Below are 21,032 nucleotides of genomic sequence, written 5' to 3'. Positions count from 1 at the left end.
AATTAAACAAAAATATTTATGAAAATAATAATAATAAAAAATTGACGGGTCAACCCAGAATTAACTGGGTTCACCCGTGAAACCAGGTTAACCTGTGAAACTCGGGATATGTGTCATGAAAGTCTAATAACTAAATAGAAAGAAATTTAACATTAACAAACTAAACTAAACGAAAAAATTAATTAAAAAAACAAAGAAAGAAGCAAAAAAAAAATCCCAAAAATCATTAAAAAAATAGCTAAAAAAACTTAGATAACTTAAAAAAAAAAAAAAAAACCGCCTAAGGAATTAGTGTTTACTGTGGACTGCACAGTGCAGTCCACAGTAAAACACTGATTCCTTCTAGCTATTGTTATAATATAATAATGACCCAAACGAGCACTGTTCCATCTGTATCGACCACTCCAACCCAGCAGTCACTATATATCCATCCATCAGTCCAAGCTACCAGCCACAAAGTAATTACTGGTCTATGTCTTTTCCTTGATAAGCAATCCATCTTTTCCATTTCTCTAGCTCTGCCCCGCCTCTAGGAATTGAAATTTTCTTCATCTTCTGATTAAATTTGTTAATTTTTTCCCATTCCCTTTTACAGGTTATATTGATACAGAATGTAGTGAGAAAAACAGAAAATGAACTCCATGTCTGTCAGAAAAAACATTATATGAAATCTCAATGATGTTATGCATCTTTTGGTCTCGAATTAATGAGTATTTATAGTTTGCTCCTTGATAACTTCATCTTTATTAAAACCATAACCATGGATGATCTTTTGGAAATGTTTGGCATTCCTTGCTCAACTTCTTAAAGTCTCCTCTGATTGCAATCATATCTTTTTTATCTTTTCAACTCCGCTATAAATCTTGTTAAGTATTTCCCATGGTTCCTTTGATGTCTTCGTTGGTGCCACCAACTCAAGAGTTGCTTCATAAAATCCTTGATAAATCATGAATAATGTCGCACCCGACATCGCGGCGGCCCTAAAAATAATCCTTCAATTGTGGAAAAAGAACAGATTTCTGGCATCTTGTTCTTTTAAAGAAAATGTCTTGTTGGAGGAGTCGCCACCTAGTATTATGGTCACTAGGAACCCTAACTGGTCAACAGAGATTCTATGGTTCGAGACTGGTTACGTAAAAGGGAAGATGTTATTACCCCTTAAACATTCTGCCTAAGGCAAACTGCATTGCTGGTTTTGTCTTCAATTGCTAAACATTTATTCGCTTATACTATGATGATTTGTTTATAATATTCTTGACTCTGGCGCCAATAAATATTCGAGCTCGAATAATTCCAACTCTGGCGTTGGTAAAAATTCATAGCTACGAAGAAAAATTAGATCAATATTTTTTATTCCCTACTCTAGCGCGCAGTGAATAAATAAATAAAAATAAATCTATTTTATGCATGCACATATATTTTTTATTTTTTTATAGCTAAATAAAATAAAATACGACGAATAAAAATAATATAAATTTAAACCGGTATATTTATTCCTGACTCTAACGTCAGTGAATAAACCAATAAATTTATATTATTTTTATTCATGTATACACATTTTTTATTTTTCTGTTTTTCTGTTTTTTATTTTTTATTTATTTTGTTTTTGGGCTGGGCCCAGCGCAACCCATGTGGCTGGGCTGGACCCAGCAGGCCTAGCCGGGTCACAGGCTTGACCCGGCTGGCCATTTTTTAGTTTTTCTACAGGAGCATGTAATTAAAATAAATGGAAGGAAAGAGCAACTTACCTGGCGCCTTGAAGATGAGGATGGCGGTGATGGAGGGCTGGCCGGGCGACGTTCTCTCCTTTCTAACGCTGGCGCTGCACTGGGAGATGAGGATGACGGTGATGGAGGGCTGACCGGACGACGTTCTCTCCCTTCTTTCTCTTTATCTCTTGCTTTCTTCTGCTCTCAGAAGTCTCTCCCTCTCTCTCTCTATATCTGTTTTTCTTTCTCTGTCTAGTCTCCTTCCCCTGGTTTTTCTTCGGGTTCTCTCTGCTCTCTGTATGTCCTTGGTTCCGTGATTCCCCGCTGTGGCCAGAGAATGGCCTTTCTTCACGCGTTCGTGCCTCACGATCGTGAGGCACGAATGCCTCTGTTTCTGTGAGAAGAAACAGGGGCAGAAAACTTGCTCCCCTCTGTACAGTTTCTGTTCTTGCGTCTTGTTGTGTTCCCGGTGTTACTTCCTCTCTGGAAGCAGAGAAACGGAAACGTGATGGAGGACTGGTGGGCTAGCTGCTTTCTTCCTCCGCTGCTCGTGGTCTCTCTCCGTGGCCTCCTCTGTTTCTTTGAGAAGAAACAGAGGAACGAAAGTTTTTTCTATTCTTCCCCCGGTTCTGTGTTTCTCCAGGGGCTTTTCGGTGATGCCCGCCTTTTTCTTTCCCTTTGTTTTGCCCCCTGTTCGTTGCTTTTTTTTCTTTAACCTCCTATGTTTCCTTGAGAAGAAACAGAGGAACGAAAGTCTGGTCTTTTTTTCTCTTCTTTGTTCTGGGTCCCCAGTGGCTTTTCGGTTCTGCCCTTTCTTTCCTGGGTTCCTTTTCTTTTTTTCTTGCCCTCGGATCTCCTCTTTCTCCCCCTCCGGTGCGCATCCCTTCTCCTGCTTTTATAGTCGGAGAATGGCATGCGTTTTTCTTGGCAATGAAGACCCCAAGACCGTTATTGCAGGAGCAGTGATGGCAGGGGCGTCCGTTTCTCTGGCTTGGCGAGCGGAAGAAGACGAGCGGTTCCTTTTTTTTTTTTTGAAACGACGCCGTTCGAATGTTAAAAGGCCATTTATGTTTTGGTCCCTGAGGTTTTGAAATTGTCGTAAGAAAGACCCCTGGATAAACTGTATATTGACCCCTGCACTTTCGCACCATTTTCAATTTCATCCTTGGATTTTAATTTTGCAATTTCGACCCCAAACTTTAATATTTCTTCAATTAAGTCCCTGAATAAGTTAATTCCAATCTCAATTAAGTCTAAAAACTTATCAATTATTCAATTAAACCCTTGATTTGATTAATTAAATTAATTCCAAACTTAATTAAACCTCAAAACTTCCAATCAAGTTGCCCTTAACCCAAATTTTAATTCATTCTTCATTTATTTCATTTTACTTGCTTTTCATCATTTTTTTTATATCCTTTTCAGTAAATAAAATAATAATAATAATTAAAATAAAAGGGTCAAAAATTGGGTTATGACAAATAAAACCTTATTATCCTTTTTCCTCGATTATCTCAATGTTTGTATTGAATACATCACATATCATAGTTTTGTTTTATAAGATGCGGAATATAAAACTGAGCATTGTTAGAAGCCATATCTACTCTCAAGATCTAATATCAAATTTATTGCAAAAACAATAACAAAACAGAAGAGGGGATACTATTCACATGTTTTGATGGAATACAATACACTAAATAAAGGTATTCTCACACCTTTCATTATCAAATTCATATAATATATATAAATATTATAAAATATCTTTTATAATCTTTAAAATACTTAATTAATATTAGACTTTTCAATATTTACTCTAGATTCGTAGTATTTTTGATGTTGATCGCCAATACACTTAATCTTTCGCAAATAAGTTTAATAAGTAACAAGTTCTGGATTGGATTACAAAGCAAAGTAGACTTTCCAACTAGAGATAGTTCTGTTGACCCGGAACTTTAATTCCAAATAGAAATGGTTCCGTAGAAAGTCACAGTTGGGATTAGGGTGGAGAGATGAGAGTAGTTGTGAAAGGACGAGGAGTACAAATAGCCTCCAAAGGCTTAGCCTTTTGTACAGAGATAAGAGCATCTACGATGCTCATATCTACCAGTTCCTTCCCGACTCTTTCCCATTCAAAGCACTGAATAAGCGCAGCCAATGCCAACATCACTCTGCGCATGGCCATGTGATTTCCAGGGCAAGCCCTTCTCCCAATACCGAAAGGGATGAATCCTTGTTTTTCCCCTTCATTATTAAGACCTTCAAATCTCTCCGGCTTGAAGCTCTCAGGATCTTCCCACAACTTGGGATCCCTATGTATGGCCCATGCATTCACCATCACAATCGTGCCTCGTGGTATCTTGTATCCACCTACGATGCAGTCTTCAGATGGTGCGTGAGGCAGCAAAAGTGGGGCTGGAGGATACAAACGAAGGGTCTCATTAACGACACAACGGACATATCTTAGCTTGGGAAGATCAGACTCTTGTACCAAGCGCTCATGTCCGACTTCCCTGTCAATCTCCGCTTTCACCCTCTCTAATCTCTCTGGATGGTTCAGCAGAAATGTCATTGCCCATTCCGCAGTGAAATCTACTGTATCCACTCCTGCCAAATAGAGTGTCTGCGGAAGATGAAAAATTCATGCTCAGTCTAAGAAAATTACAATTATTAATTTTGCTTAATTTTAACTAGGGATAAATCCAGACTTTGGAAAGTGGGGTGACCAAACCGTACAATTTTTGTTTTTGAGGGGCTATTTCTAAGAACACCTTTAAAAATCTTATAAATTCAAGAGAGCTTTAGAAAACATGTAAAACTTCGAAGGGCCCGTAAGTTTCTTACCGCCATGGTACCCTTGACAACTTCATCCGTATACAATTCAGGGTCTGATTTTTGGAGGGCCAATAGACTTCCAATCACAGTTGTCTGATCCTTCACTCCTTCAGCAGGATTACTTGTAACTGAACTTGTTTCCTTTCGTTTCACCTCTTCTATCAAGCCCTGCAAGAATTCATCCCTCTCTTTGTACACCTTTATCACACTCTCCTCCTCCCCCCTGTACCCAAACCATTTCAAAAATGGAAAAAAATCCAACACGGTGGTGCCTGGATTTGAAGGGAATATCTTTTGGACATCCTCAATACACTGCTTTCCTGAATCGATACAGGCAGCTTTCTCCTCTTCCACCCACTTCTTTCCAGCATTCATCTTCATAATTACATTGAGAGAGGTGATTGTGAAGAAATAGTTCAAGTCCACCTTCTTGGCTCCATCATCAGATACTTTGGACAGAATCAGGCGGACAAGGGTGCGGACTTCTTCGCTAATGGCAGTAGACCGATCAAGGCAGCTTCGAGAAAACAGTTCAGTGACCGAGAAACGCCTCAGGGTCCGCCAGAGATGGCCATACGGAGCAAATAAAAAGGCAGCGTAGTTGTAGCTCCAATAATGGACAAATATGCTCTGAGGCCTGTTGGCAAAAACTATATCATTCTTGATGTAACATTCTTCAGCAGCTGATAAAGAACAAACAGCAACAATGTTCCTGCTGCCCAATTTAAGAGTAAAAACTGGACCGCATTTATTTGAAAGAATTGCTAGCACTTTATGCATTGGTGGCTTCGAGACAAGGTGGAGATGGCCTATGATCGGAAAACCGAAAGGACTTGGTGGTAAGTTGCGGGAACGTTGGAATACAAGTTTGAATACAAGAAAGCTAGAGAGGAAGAAAGCAAGGCAGTAGTAAATGTAGTTCATGGTGAAGAACAAATTCTTTGTAAGCATGGTGGGTTTCTGTGGGTGGAGAACAAGGTTTAAATAGATAGATATGAGATAAGGGAAGAGATTTTTAATTTTTACATGGTTACATCTAAATAATATTTTTAAAAATGTTTTCTTGATGCATTTGACGATGACAGTAAGAAGTCACAACTGCCAGATTCCAACTCAAAGACTGGCAGGTGGTCTCAATTGTGAAATCAAATGAGAATTGCTGAAAAAATAATCCCACGAGCCCCTGAAGATGATTCGTTAATTAATAGGCCATGATCTAATGCAATAATTTTTAAATGATTAATTAATGTCAATTAATGCCGGAATTGTAATTAATGACAATTACACTTGATAAGGTATATACAAGTTAATAAATTGTAAGAAACTTAGAGTGAAAAAATTATGTAGAAGACAAGGATTCCGAACACCAAAGCATATAAAGTTAAATAAAGTAATTACTATATATTGGAAGGAAAAATTGAATTATAATGAAAAAGTAATCACATTCCTTGAATAGTTTACTTGAGGTATTGGTGTCATAGTTAGGATGGTGTATTCCTTCTCTAGCCACTAGAGTTCAGAGTACTTCAAGCTACAAGTGAGGGGAAAAAATACCTCAATTATTTGAAAAATAAATCTTGATAAATTATAGACATAGTTTATGGTTGATCAAAGTGATAATTATATGAGTTTAACAATTAAGGACTGATTAGTATCATATCATTTAGTGATAATTATATGATTGCTTAATGTCCCATCCATCCTGACAATTTAAATTATAAGAAACCAACAAGAGAAAAGATACATTCCTTCATCTAGGGTTTGTTTGAGAGTGTGATTGCGATTGCTTTTTAAAATACTTTTCATGTTAAAATACATCAAAATGATATTTTTTTTTATTTTTAAAAAATTATTTTTGAGATCAACGCATCAAAACGATCTAAAACATAAAAAAATAATTTTTAAGAAAATAAAAAAAAATTAATTTTTTTAAAAACACGGGTTGGCCCGCGTTTTCAAACACTCTCAGAATTTCTTTGTATTTATTATGGTATTCAAAATCATTTACATTATGGTTTCAACACCAACATGAGCACTGTTCCATCTCTACCAACCATTCCAACCCAGAAGTCATTATATATCCATCCGTCAGTCCAAGCTACCAGCCACAAAGTAATTATTAATGGTGTATGTTTTTTTTCCTTGATAAGCAATATTATCTAGGATTTAAAGTTGATTGCAAAGAATCCTCTTATCCGTGGGTTAAAAACATGGATACAGTCTCCAGGAGGAGCATGAGGCAGCAAAAGTGGTGATGGAGAGGATACGAACGAAGGGTCTCATCAATGACACATCGGACTCTTCTACGTACCAACTGCGCATTTGGACTTGCCAGCTGCATCAAAGACAACTTCACATTCACCCACCAGCTATAGTACCGAGTTCAGGACTCTTGAGCAGCATAAAAACTCTTCCCACTGATCACGGTAATTGGCATGATCCCATGGATCGTTATAGATTGAATTAGGGGTGTTTTAAAAAACTGATTAACCAAAAAAATCGAGAGAACCAATAAAAAATTAACCGAGGAAACCAAACCGAGATAGAAAACCGATTAAACCGATTTTTAAAACCATAAAATCTTGCCGGTTCGGTTCGGTTCCGGTTTGACCACTTAAACCGGTGAACCGAATCGGTAGTATAAATTACATAACTAAAGAGTAAACCACTAAGCTGCCTAACCCTAATTGACATTCTAAAGTCGCCGCCCTTCAATTTTCATCCTCCCTCTTCTCCCTTCTGCATCTGTCTTGCCCTCTGCCCCTGCATCTTGACTCTTGCCCCTTTAATTTTCATCCTCCCCGCGTCTTGCTCTTGCCCCCTGCATCTGTCTCTTCTCTAGTCGAACAATAAGTCAACAACCCACATCTCCACATCCATTTAGTCTACTTGCAGCTGAACAAAAACCTGAACAAAACCCCTTGGCTTCTCTCTTCACTTGCAGCAGAAAGAGAGGGCTCCTCTATTAGAGAAAAGGCGGCAAGGTAAAGTTTATTTTCGTGTGCTTGTAAGTTCAACCTTTTGTTTCAAACTTTGATGCTTCTCTGACGTTTCTTGCCATTGGCTTCCCAAGGCTTGGACCTTTTTAACTCTTAATTTTCTGCTTTCTTTTTATCTTCCTCAGGTTTCGCCGTTGTTTGTGGTCCATCTCAGCTTTCAGGACCTACGTTGTTGTTGCCTTTGGCTTGCCCTTTCAAGGTAAGGGAACAATTTTTTTGCCAGAATCCTTTTTCCTGTTGTTACGGTTCTTGATTAGTTTGTCTTTGCTGTTTGGATTAGGGGGGTCTGCATTATCTGTCCTGCACTCAACGAATACTTTAATTGTTTATTCTTTGCTGATTTGATGTAATTTGCAACATTGTTACTTTGTTAGTCTCATTGGATTGAGTTTTGAATCACATTACAAGGGTATAAAAAAAGGGTTAGAGTCCTATGTCGTTTCTGTTCTAGGCTGGTTGAAACTAAAAACAGGGGGTTCCACTTTGAAACAGATAAGCTAATTAGGATTGGGTACTGTGTTTTTTGAATCGGGTCAGGAAAAGTTATATGATGGTTGGTGAAGAGAGTTTGGCTAGATTTATGGCTTATGATGGTTGGTGAAAAGTTATATATTTGCTTTATCAAAATGGATTTTAACAGTGTTCATAGCATTATTCAATCTGGTTACAGTATTTCTGCAATGAATTGATATTCAATCTGTTTTTTGCCTAGTCCATTAAAGTGTATATGATATTGGTTAATATGGTTATTGGTTAACATGGAAAATCAATATATGGTTACAGTATTTCTGCAATGAATTGATTCTCAATTAGTCAATTGTAGTCAGATGTTGATTCATGTTGTTGTTTTTTTTATTTTCAGATAGATAATCGGGAAGATCCTACATCAATTGAATCAAATCCTTCAAGTTTGGAACCCAATTCTGTGCCTATTCCAGTTCCAATTGCTAATTCTAGTACAAATAGCAACACTGAAAGTGAAGGTAATCCAGCTTCTAGATTTAATAAAAGAAAAATATTTTAAATTTGGGACCACTTTAAGAAACTAGATGGTAATGTTAAGGCTCCTAGGGCTGCATGTATGTATTGTGGAAAAGACTATGCATGTCATACTATACTTAATGGGACTAGTAACATGTGGAGTCATCTAGGTGTATGCAAAAAAATTTCCTTTTGTGATTGATCGAAAATAAAAAACTTTAGTCTTAGAACCTAGGCCTATAATAAAGGGGGGTAATAATGGAGAGGAAAATCTGGTGACTATTAAGGCGGTAGGTTATAGTTATGAAGAGTGTAGGAAAGCTCTAGAAAAAATGATTATACTTGATGAGCTACCTTTTAACTTTGTTGAAAATCAAGGATTTAAATCATTTGTCAAGTAATGCAACCTAGATTTGATGTTCCTTCTCGTTTGACGATTTGGAGAGATTGTTTGAAAATTTATTTAGTTGAGAAGGAAAAAATTAAAGAATGCTTTTAAGGATCAACGTGTATGTTTAACAACCGATACTTGGACATCAATCCAAAATATTAATTATATGTGTTTGACTGCCTATTGGATTGATGAAGGTTGAAACTTGAATAAAAAAATTCTAAATTTTTATCAAGTTTTTAATTATAAAGGTGAAACAATTGGCCAAGTAATTGAGAGTTGTTTGTTGGAATCGATAACATTTTAACATGCATGGTGGGGTTGCTGTGGATGGAGAACAAGGTTTAAATAGATAGAACGAGACAAGGGAAGAGATTTTTTTTCCTAGCGTGTTTGGTATTTTATTTTAAAAGTAATCGAGAATTGCATTAAAAAATAGCATGGCCAATGGGCAACCGTTGGACTCTTCCGATCTTCGATGAGCTCATTCAAAGACTTCACCAAAATCAAACTCTCGATCAGTGAGCCATGGAGTCGATGCTAAAGTCATCCATCCAAAAGCCAAAACCCACAAGAAATGACTGCCTGAAATCACACAATTGCTAATATGCTGCTGTTAGACCAAAAGCGAATACTATCTGCAGTTCGAGCTAGATCATTTCCCGTGTAGCTGAAGGTGGGTTTGAAATCCCGAATCCACTGACATAGCCGATGAAAAATTAAGTCATAAATAGACTCTCAGTCCGGCACTTTACCTTCGAAGATTTACTTATTACCTTGGATAATGACAACGTAGGAATCCACAACTACCAGATCCCAAGTCGAAGACTGGAGGTGGTCTCAAGAGCGATGCTAGAAAGAACATGAGTGCACGTGAGAAGATGCCTAAGACCAGACTTGAATAAAATAAACTGGACAAATTGAAGATTTGAATTTAATAAATTAAGGAATTAATGGCGAGGATGATTGAAAGGTTATTTCACGTGCAAAAAATTAAAAAGAAAAAAAAATTGATCGGATATATTGTTTTATCATTGAAAAAGGAACAAATGTGTAATAATTCGTTAATTAATGGGCCATGATTTAATTAATGCAATAATTCTTAAACGATTAATTAATGACAATTAATGCCGAATTAATTGTAATGACAATTACACTTGATAAGGTATACAAAATTATTAAATTGTAAGAAACTTAGAGTGAAAAAGTTATGTAGAAAATAAGGATTCCAAGCACCAAAGCAATATATATGTAGTTAAATAAGTAATCACAATAGATTAATTAGAAGAAAAAATTAATCTAATTGTTAGGATGGTGTATTCCTTCTTTAGCCACTAGAGTTCAAAGCACTTCAAGCTACAAGTGAGGGAAAAAATACCTTAATTAATTGAAAAATAAATCTTGATAATTATAAAATTAATAGACCTAGTTTAACTGTGATAATTACACGAGTTTAACAATGAAGGACTACTTAGTATCATATCATTTAGTGATAATTATCCGACAATTTAAATTATAAGAAACCAAGTGCAGAAAACAAAAATAAAATATTGTTATAAAACAGCAACTAATGTTAGGTGAAATAATTTTTATGATTTGTTAATTGACAAAGATGTGTACAATATAGTATCTGTTTGGAAGTATGATTACGGTTATTTTTTAAAATGCTTTTCGTGCTGAAATATATCAAAATAATATTTTTTTATTTTTAAAAATTATTTTTGAGATCAGCGCATCAAAATAATTCAAAACATATAAAAAAATTAATTTTTATTAAAAATAATTAAATTTTTTAGAAATACAATACAACCGCATTTCAAACGCTTATATATAGTCTGCTGAGATTATGCACGTGCATGGATAAGATTTTGTTGACTTGTTGACTTGTCGCTATATATAGAAGATTTGCTGCAGACATGATCAATCAGGATCTGAAAGATACGTACTAGTGGTAGCTTGACAAACTGGGTGGCAGAATTTAATAACTTTCCAAGTGAAAAAGCAGAGAAACTAAGATGTGAAAAGTTAACTTTGCTCCTTCTATTTTTCAATTGATACATTTATAGTCCCTTTGATTTAAAAAAAATCACTTTTAATCCAAAACTTCGTCTTCTTCTCTTTTCAGCCCATTTGGTTTGAGAAATGAAAGAGGTTGAAGAGAGAAAGATTCGCTGTTTGCATCGATCTTAATATTAATGAGTTTTATTAGACGAGATAAGTTCTATTTAAGTGTTTTTTGACCTTCACCTTGCTTGACGGAATAAATCTAGGATATGAAAGTTTTGAAATTTGAGTTGGATTTGGATTTTTTTGACAAATTCATGGACAGATGAGTTTATTAAGGTCTTCATTGTGTCTTTGGGTACAAAATAGTCCTCACATGATTTTCCGGCAACTCTTTGGTCCTTGGAATCTAGAACAATAGACGGCATGTTATCTATACTATTTTTAAAAAACAATTAAAGGGAGGATGAGGCTACTCTATTTTTTTTAAGTTAAAGAGCAGACGACTCGTCTGCACAGGCTCACACACCTTGCCTGTTTTGTTCTTCTTCTTTATTTTCTCTACATTTTACACTTTGCTGTTTGGTCAATTCAAATAGATTGATTTAAAAATAATTTAATTTTTTTATTAGATACCATTGGTTTTCAATTGTTTTTTTATCAGATAATATCCCTTTTCTATTATATTAAAAAGGTTGTTTTTTTCCCTTCGTGAATTAAAAAAAAAATTCTATTCGATAGCTAAATTTATTGATTGATTAAATATCATTTAATTTTTTGTTTACTTTCGAAAAAGTAATTATCATAGCATGTGGCCACATTGCCCACACCATGGGCTCTTTCTTTAAAGCCCTAGATTATTTATTTCTCCAAATATTTTTAAATAAAATTATTTTTGAACGAGATCATCATATTTTTTTATATATTAGCAAGCGTTTTTTTTTCTTATGCCATTCATGATTATTTTTATTTTTAGTTTAATCAAAATTAATTATAATTTTAATAAATATTATTATATTTGAGATATTGTTTATGAGATAATCAATCAAATCAGGGTTAGCATCAGAATTGTTTTTAAAAAAAAACTAATGCAACCATATTATTTCATAGTTTTACCCACATTTACCTAGTATTTTGTTCATATTTTATATATAAAATGTCTTGATAATCTTTATTTTATGTTTTGAAGGCACTTTTGGATATGAGATTCGAAAAGGAGTAAACTGAGGATAAAATTCAGACTATGTTCCAATCTATGTCGAATATTGATAAATTTGATATCTGATTGATATTTTATACAGAACTTGAGATATAGAGGTCAAAATAAAGTGATTCCAATGGCATTAGAAAGCTAACATCCATACCTCATATATGACAAGAAAAATAAAAAATAAAAGGGATGGAAACCACAGCCTTCAAAGACAAATCTTGTATTTTACTAGTTTTGACCTTCGGCCATTCCAACTTGAATATCTTGAGTTAGAGAACATTTGATGCAAAATCAATTTTGTTGAAATCCTGACTCAAAGACATATCAGCCTACTAAATGTCAGCAGAAAAGGAGCTCATATAAGAGAGATATGATTTTGCTAAGACAACTTATAAATTTTGCCAGTATAAAAGGAGCTCATATGAGAGAGATATGATTTTGCTAAGACAACTTATAAATTTTGCCAGCATATAGGTTTTGTGAAGAAACAAATCTAACTTACTTAAATGTAGATTGTCCACTTTGGGAAGGACTATTTTTATTTTTTTTGAGAGGATATAAACAGATTGGAGGGATTTGAGGATTAGGGTTTATGAGGAAATAAAAAGAAAGAGAGAAAGAAAGAGAGGAGGCAGCTAGAAAAAAGAAAAACTCTACCATTTTCTCTTATACTCGAAATTATGTTCTCACTTGTTCTATTCATTAGTTTTTTAATAGACATACACGCCTAAATTATTTTTCTTGGTTGAAATGACACATAAACCTTCAGATTCAAAAACCATTAGATCTATTCTATCTTTTCTTTTCAATTTATATGATGAATATGAATGTTTTCCTATACTTATTTCCTATGATTGTTTAGTTTAATTGTTAGAGCGGACTCTAAATTATTATTCTAAATCAATCTACTGCTAAGTTTGCTATCAAAACCGGAGTTGTGATATTTAAACTTATGAAGCGACTAAGTTTAATAATTATGGTAGATCTATGTTTTCAATCTTAGGAAAAACATTCAATTAAATCGAACATAGACTGCAGACAGTTATGTTATCTAGATTTATCAACCTATCTAGTTCTTAAGGCTGCTATCAAATTAAATTACTTATGCAAACACTGTGGTTGTTTAATGGTTAGGGTTAGAGTGCGGATAGGTTAATTGACTAATATTAAGAAAAGATAGATATTTAAAATATAAATTGACATATCGATTCAGTAACCAATTTTGATTTCTGTAGGTGGAGGTTTACTTGAGACCAAGGTTTTTCTCTTGATAAGTTTCAGATTTTTTTAATTTAGCTTGATTGTTTTATTCTATTTACCATAACATAACCTAAATAACCTCTAAATCTCCCAACTTAATTTGAATCATCTAGCATAAAGACCTGAACTAGATCTTTCTTGTGGGATTGATCACTTGCTTGCTGTATACTATCTTATTTGTTTAAGCCAGGATAATTAATTTGTGTGACTACGACATCGCAACAAAAACATCAACAATGTTTGTATTTTTTTTAAATTGAAAAAAAAAAGAATTTTGTTCGAGCCGTAATGGAGCGCGGCACGGGGCTAGTAGGTAAGTATTGTCATTTTTAGCATACAAAAGTTGCTCCAATTTCATAGCTTCCAAATTTTATATGAAATAAAATATTTATTAGCAATAACTTAAATCCTCATTAATCAATTAAGAAAATACATGTCTACCAACTGTACGTATACAACATAACTTGTACCAGATAAAACAGCGAAGAGTCATATACATTGCTTCTCATTTCATAAATTCATCACACTCCTACATCTTAAGTGTTCTTCGTATTTATTATGTTATTCAAAATCATTTTGTAATATGGTTTCAACACCGACTAGTAATAACAAATGACCCAAACGAGCACTGTTCATCTCTATCAACCACTCCAACCAAGCAGTCACTATATATCCAGTATCCATCCATCAGTCCAAGCTGCCAGCCACAAAGTAATTACTGGTGTATGTTTTATTCCTTGATAAGCAATATCTAGGATTTAAAGTTGTTCCTCCATGCATCTTCTCCATTTCTCTAGCTCTGCCCCATCTTTAGGAATTGAAATTATCTTCATCTTCTGATTAAATTTGTTTTTTCCCATTCCCTTTTACAGGTTATATTGATACAGAATGTAGTGAGAAAAACAAAAAAATGAACTCCATGTCTGTCAGAAAAAACATTATATGAAATCTCAATGATGTTATGCATCTTTTGGTCTCGAATTAATGAGTATTTATAGTTTGCTCCTTGATAACTTCATCTTTATTAAAACCATAACCATGGATGATCTTTTGGAAATGTTCGGCATTCCTTCTCATCTGGTGCACTAAAGAGATTGCTTTTGTGAAGTAATCTAGAACCGTATTATTATTTTCTTTAATCAACATTTTAAAGTCTCCTCTGCTTGCAATCGGATCCTTTTTATCTTTTCAACTCCACTATAAATCTTGTTAAGTATTTCCCATGCTTCCTTTGATGTCTTTGTTGGTGCCACCATTGCTTCATCAAGTCCTTGATAAATCATGAATAAAGCTTTATTATTCTTTTTTCTCGATTCTTTCAATGTTTGTCCTTCTCCATGAGTCATTGTTACCTTTTTTTTATTGATTCTGATTGTTCAACACCACAGATCATAGTTTTGTTTTGTAAGATGAGAAATATAAAACTGAGTATTATTAGAAGCCATATCTATTATCAAGATCTAATACCAAATTTATTGGAAAAATAATATCAGAACATAAGAGGGGATCCTACTTATATGTTTTGATGAAATAACGATACTTTCACACTTTTTATTATCAAATTCATAAAATATTATCAAATTCATAAAATATATATAAACATTATAAAATATCTTTTACAATCTTTAAAGTACTTAGTTAATATTAGACTCTTCAATATTTATTTTAGATTCATAATAATTTTGATGGAGATTGTTATTCATTGTAATAACTTCAATACATCTAATCTTCGGCAAATAAGTTTAATAAGTAACAAGTTCTGGATTGGATTACAAAGCAAAGTAGACTTGGAACTTTTATTTCCAACTAGAGATAGTTCTGTTGACCCGGAACTTTAATTCCAAATAGAAATGGTTCCGTAGAAAGTCACAGTTGGGATTAGGGTGGAGAGATGAGAGTAGTTGTGAAAGGACGAGGAGTACAAATAGCCTCCAAAGGCTTAGCCTTTTGTACAGAGATAAGAGCATCTACGATGCTCATATCTACCAGTTCCTTCCCGACTCTTTCCCATTCAAAGCACTGAATAAGCGCAGCCAATGCCAACATCACTCTGCGCATGGCCATGTGATTTCCAGGGCAAGCCCTTCTCCCAATACCGAAAGGGATGAATCCTTGTTTTTCCCCTTCATTATTAAGACCTTCAAATCTCTCCGGCTTGAAGCTCTCAGGATCTTCCCACAACTTGGGATCCCTATGTATGGCCCATGCATTCACCATCACAATCGTGCCTCGTGGTATCTTGTATCCACCTATGATGCAGTCTTCAGATGGTGCGTGAGGCAGCAAAAGTGGGGCTGGAGGATACAAACGAAGGGTCTCATTAACGACACAACGGACATATCTTAGCTTGGGAAGATCAGACTCTTGTACCAAGCGCTCATGTCCGACTTCCCTGTCAATCTCCGCTTTCACCCTCTCTAATCTCTCTGGATGGTTCAGCAGAAATGTCATTGCCCATTCCGTAGTGAAATCTACTGTATCCACTCCTGCCAAATAGAGTGTCTGCGGAAGATGAAAAATTCATGCTCAGTCTAAGAAAATTACAATTATTAATTTTGCTTAATTTTAACTAGGGATAAATCCAGACTTTGGAAAGTGGGGTGACCAAACCGTACAATTTTTGTTTTTGAGGGGCTATTTCTAAGAACACCTTTAAAAATCTTATAAATTCAAGAGAGCTTTAGAAAACATGTAAAACTTCGAAGGGCCCGTAAGTTTCTTACCGCCATGGTACCCTTGACAACTTCATCCGTATACAATTCAGGGTCTGATTTTTGGAGGGCCAATAGACTTCCAATCACAGTTGTCTGATCCTTCACTCCTTCAGCAGGATTACTTGTAACTGAACTTGTTTCCTTTCGTTTCACCTCTTCTATCAAGCCCTGCAAGAATTCATCCCTCTCTTTGTACACCTTTATCACACTCTCCTCCTCCCCCCTGTACCCAAACCATTTCAAAAATGGAAAAAAATCCAACAAGGGGGTCCCTGGATTTGAAGGGAATATCTTTTGGACATCCTCAATACACTGCTTTCCTGAATCGATACAGGCAGCTTTCTCCTCTTCCACCCACTTCTTTCCAGCATTCATCTTCATAATTACATTGAGAGAGGTGATTGTGAAGAAATAGTTCAAGTCCACCTTCTTGGCTCCATCATCAGAGACTTTGGACAGAATCAGGCGGACAAGGGTGCGGACTTCTTCGGTAATGGCAGCAGACCGATCGAGGCAGCTTCGAGAAAACAGTTCAGTGACCGAGAAACGCCTCAGGGTCCGCCAGAGATGGCCATACGGAGCAAATAAAAAGGCAGCGTAGTTGTAGCTCCAATAATGGACAAATATGCTCTGAGGCCTGTTGGCAAAAACTATATCATTCTTGATGTAACATTCTTCAGCAGCTGATAAAGAACAAACAGCAACAATGTTCCTGCTGCCTAATTTAAGAGTAAAAACTGGACCGCATTTATTTGAAAGAATTGCTAGCACTTTATGCATTGGTGGCTTCGAGACAAGGTGGAGATGGCCTATGATCGGAAAACCGAAAGGACTTGGTGGTAAGTTGCGGGAACGTTGGAATACAAGTTTGAATACAAGAAAGCTAGAGAGGAAGAAAGCAAGGCAGTAGTACATGTAGTTCATGGTGAAGAACAAATTCTTTGTAAGCATGGTGGGTTTCTGTGGGTGGAGAACAAGGTTTAAATAGATAGATATGAGATAAGGGAAGAGATTTTTAATTTTTACATGGTTACATCTAAATAATATTTTTAAAAATGTTTTCTTGATGCATTTGACGATGACAGTAAGAAGTCACAACTGCCAGATTCCAACTCAAAGACTGGCAGGTGGTCTCAATTGTGAAATCAAATGAGAATTGCTGAAAAAATAATCCCACGAGCCCCTGAAGATGATTCGTTAATTAATAGGCCATGATCTAATGCAATAATTTTTAAATGATTAATTAATGTCAATTAATGCCGGAATTGTAATTAATGACAATTACACTTGATAAGGTATATACAAGTTAATAAATTGTAAGAAACTTAGAGTGAAAAAATTATGTAGAAGACAAGGATTCCGAACACCAAAGCATATAAAGTTAAATAAAGTAATTACTATATATTGGAAGGAAAAATTGAATTATAATGAAAAAGTAATCACATTCCTTGAATAGTTTACTTGAGGTATTGGTGTCATAGTTAGGATGGTGTATTCCTTCTCTAGCCACTAGAGTTCAGAGTACTTCAAGCTACAAGTGAGGGGAAAAAATACCTCAATTATTTGAAAAATAAATCTTGATAAATTATAGACATAGTTTATGGTTGATCAAAGTGATAATTATATGAGTTTAACAATTAAGGACTGATTAGTATCATATCATTTAGTGATAATTATATGATTGCTTAATGTCCCATCCGTCCTGACAATTTAAATTATAAGAAACCAACAAGAGAAAAGATACATTCCTTCGTCTAGGGTTTGTTTGAGAGTGTGATTGCGGTTGCTTTTTAAAATATTTTTCATGTTAAAATACATCAAAATGATATTTTTTTTTATTTTTAAAAAATTATTTTTAAGATCAACGCATCAAAACGATCTAAAACATAAAAAAATAATTTTTAAGAAAATAAAAAAAAATTAATTTTTTTAAAAACACGGGTTGGCCCGCGTTTTCAAACACTCTCAGAATTTCTTTGTATTTATTATGGTATTCAAAATCATTTACATTATGGTTTCAACACCAACATGAGCACTGTTCCATCTCTACCAACCATTCCAACCCAGAAGTCATTATATATCCATCCGTCAGTCCAAGCTACCAGCCACAAAGTAATTATTAATGGTGTATGTTTTTTTTCCTTGATAAGCAATATTATCTAGGATTTAAAGTTGATTGCAAAGAATCCTCTTATCCGTGGGTTAAAAACATGGATACAGTCTCCAGGAGGAGCATGAGGCAGCAAAAGTGGTGATGGAGAGGATACGAACGAAGGGTCTCATCAATGACACATCGGACTCTTCTACGTACCAACTGCGCATTTGGACTTGCCAGCTGCATCAAAGACAACTTCACATTCACCCACCAGCTATAGTACCGAGTTCAGGACTCTTGAGCAGCATAAAAACTCTTCCCACTGATCACGGTAATTGGCATGATCCCATGGATCGTTATAGATTGAATTAGGGGTGTTTTAAAAAACTGATTAACCAAAAAAATCGAGAGAACCAATAAAAAATTAACCGAGGAAACCAAACCGAGATAGAAAACCGATTAAACCGATTTTTAAAACCATAAAATCTTGCCGGTTCGGTTCGGTTCCGGTTTGACCACTTAAACCGGTGAACCGAATCGGTAGTATAAATAACATAACTAAAGAGTAAACCACTAAGCTGCCTAACCCTAATTGACATTCTAAAGTCGCCGCCCTTCAATTTTCATCCTCCCTCTTCTCCCTTCTGCATCTGTCTTGCCCTCTGCCCTTGCATCTTGACTCTTGCCCCTTTAATTTTCATCCTCCCCGCGTCTTGCTCTTGCCCCCTGCATCTGTCTCTTCTCTAGTCGAACAATAAGTCAACAACCCACATCTCCACATCCATTTAGTCTACTTGCAGCTGAACAAAAACCTGAACAAAACCCCTTGGCTTCTCTCTTCACTTGCAGCAGAAAGAGAGGGCTCCTCTATTAGAGAAAAGGCGGCAAGGTAAAGTTTATTTTCGTGTGCTTGTAAGTTCAACCTTTTGTTTCAAACTTTGATGCTTCTCTGACGTTTCTTGCCATTGGCTTCCCAAGGCTTGGACCTTTTTAACTCTTCTTAATTTTCTGCTTTCTTTTTATCTTCCTCAGGTTTCGCCGTTGTTTGTGGTCCATCTCAGCTTTCAGGACCTACGTTGTTGTTGCCTTTGGCTTGCCCTTTCAAGGTAAGGGAACAATTTTTTTGCCAGAATCCTTTTTCCTGTTGTTTGTCTTTGCTGTTTGGATTAGGGGGGTCTGCATTATCTGTCCTGCACTCAACGAATACTTTAATTGTTTATTCTTTGCTGATTTGACGTAATTTGCAACATTGTTACTTTGTTAGTCTCATTGGATTGAGTTTTGAATCACATTACAAGGGTATAAAAAAGGGTTAGAGTCCTATGTCGTTTCTGTTCTAGGCTGGTTGAAACTAAAAACAGGGGGTTCCACTTTGAAACAGATAAGCTAATTAGGATTGGGTACTGTGTTTTTTGAATCGGGTCAGGAAAAGTTATATGATGGTTGGTGAAGAGAGTTTGGCTAGATTTATGGCTTATGATGGTTGGTGAAAAGTTATATATTTGCTTTATCAAAATGGATTTTAACAGTGTTCATAGCTTTATTCAATCTGGTTACAGTATTTCTGCAATGAATTGATATTCAATCTGTTTTTTGCCTAGTCCATTAAAGTGTATATGGTATTGGTTAATATGGTTATTGGTTAACATGGAAAATCAATATATGGTTACAGTATTTCTGCAATGAATTGATTCTCAATTAGTCAATTGTAGTCAGATGTTGATTCATGTTGTTGTTTTTTTTTATTTTCAGATAGATAATCGGGAAGATCCTACATCAATTGAATCAAATCCTTCAAGTTTGGAACCCAATTCTGTGCCTATTCCAGTTCCAATTGCTAATTCTAGTACAAATAGCAACACTGAAAGTGAAGGTAATCCAGCTTCTAGATTTAATAAAAGAAAAATATTTTAAATTTGGGACCACTTTAAGAAACTAGATGGTAATGTTAAGGCTCCTAGGGCTGCATGTATGTATTGTGGAAAAGACTATGCATGTCATACTATACTTAATGGGACTAGTAACATGTGGAGTCATCTAGGTGTATGCAAAAAAATTTCCTTTTGTGATTGATCGAAAATAAAAAACTTTAGTTTTAGAACCTAGGTGTTAGAGGTCTAGGCGCGGGGCGCGCCAACGAAGGCACATTGCCTAGAATTCGGCAGCGATGGACTGCGGCAGAAACGAATTCGGCAGGCAGCGTGCAAGGGTCTGTGCAAGTCTTTGAGCTGGCGACTTGGCATGGACGTGGGGCTTAGACAATGGACTTTCTAAGTCAGCAGCTGACACAGCAAGGCAGACAATTGGGGCTGCTATGAGGGCAGGCAGAATCATGGGTGGAGGGGCCAGATAATGGAGGACAAAGTGCTTCACCAACCCACTAAGGATAATGGGGAAGGTAGTGCTCCACTAGTCCATGTAAAGGGTGATCATGGGGGAGATAATGCTCCACCATGCCCCGAAATTAGGGGATTATAGGTGAGGATGGAATCTCACATTTGGCTATAAATAGGCTGCCAAGCCTCTGCTGTGTAGCATGCGATTTGTGCATAGCACACACCATATTTGTGTATTCCTTTGTTGATGAGATAAATAAAGGTTGAGAGGGATTCTTGTAAAACTCTAGTGTGCTTGTGTTGCTTGTGTTTACTTGTTGTCTACGACGAGGCGAGTGTGAGAACCTCCTTGAGTGAGCGAAACACATAGTCGTAGGAAAACACGAGTGAAAGGGTGAGGCAAGGCTGAGTCTAGTTGGGACTAGACTGCCGCATTGGGTTAAGTTTAGTTGCGAAAAATTAACCCCGTGACAATTGGTATCAGAGCACGGTTGATTCAAC

The 21,032-nt window shown here is 35.7% G+C and overlaps 2 protein-coding genes and 1 long non-coding RNA gene across 3 annotated transcripts; 1 reads left to right on the top strand and 2 right to left on the bottom strand.

Moving 5' to 3' along the window:
* Positions 1–3,567: 3,567 nt before the first annotated feature.
* Positions 3,568–5,514, bottom strand: LOC18106900 (cytochrome P450 81C13). Its single transcript, XM_006372791.3, has 2 exons — positions 4,551–5,514; positions 3,568–4,329 (listed from the first exon to the last, which is right to left on the bottom strand). Exons 1-2 carry the CDS (start codon positions 5,490–5,492, stop codon positions 3,706–3,708), a joined length of 1,566 nt encoding a protein of 521 aa, XP_006372853.2. The 5' UTR covers positions 5,493–5,514; the 3' UTR covers positions 3,568–3,705.
* A 9,549-nt stretch (positions 5,515–15,063) lies between these two features.
* LOC127904494 (cytochrome P450 81C13-like) lies at positions 15,064–17,066 on the bottom strand. The gene is made up of 2 exons (XM_052448425.1): positions 16,110–17,066; positions 15,064–15,888 (listed from the first exon to the last, which is right to left on the bottom strand). Exons 1-2 carry the CDS (start codon positions 17,049–17,051, stop codon positions 15,265–15,267), a joined length of 1,566 nt encoding a protein of 521 aa, XP_052304385.1. The 5' UTR covers positions 17,052–17,066; the 3' UTR covers positions 15,064–15,264.
* A 1,847-nt stretch (positions 17,067–18,913) lies between these two features.
* Positions 18,914–20,243, top strand: LOC127904497 (uncharacterized). The gene is made up of 3 exons (XR_008057735.1): positions 18,914–19,084; positions 19,228–19,301; positions 19,948–20,243. It is a non-coding gene; the product is annotated as an uncharacterized LOC127904497 (long non-coding RNA).
* The last annotated feature ends 789 nt before the right edge of the window (positions 20,244–21,032 follow it).

Source organism: Populus trichocarpa, chromosome 17 (genome assembly GCF_000002775.5).
Source record: "Populus trichocarpa isolate Nisqually-1 chromosome 17, P.trichocarpa_v4.1, whole genome shotgun sequence".
NCBI classification, from domain to species: domain Eukaryota; kingdom Viridiplantae; phylum Streptophyta; class Magnoliopsida; order Malpighiales; family Salicaceae; genus Populus; species Populus trichocarpa.
Note: the sequence above shows the minus strand (reverse complement) of the source record. Positions and strands in the feature narration are given on the sequence as shown.

What these genes read in the sequence shown, in the direction of transcription:
- LOC127904494 (XM_052448425.1), bottom strand. Translation starts at nt 17,051, where the DNA reads ATGCTTACAAAGAATTTGTTCTTCACCATGAACTACATGTACTACTGC. An exon ending in TTGTCAAGGGTACCATGGCG is followed by an intron (nt 15,889 to 16,109) that starts GTAAGAAACTTA and finishes CATCTTCCGCAG; the next exon opens with ACACTCTATTTGGCAGGAGT.
- LOC18106900 (XM_006372791.3), bottom strand. Translation starts at nt 5,492, where the DNA reads ATGCTTACAAAGAATTTGTTCTTCACCATGAACTACATTTACTACTGC. An exon ending in TTGTCAAGGGTACCATGGCG is followed by an intron (nt 4,330 to 4,550) that starts GTAAGAAACTTA and finishes CATCTTCCGCAG; the next exon opens with ACACTCTATTTGGCAGGAGT.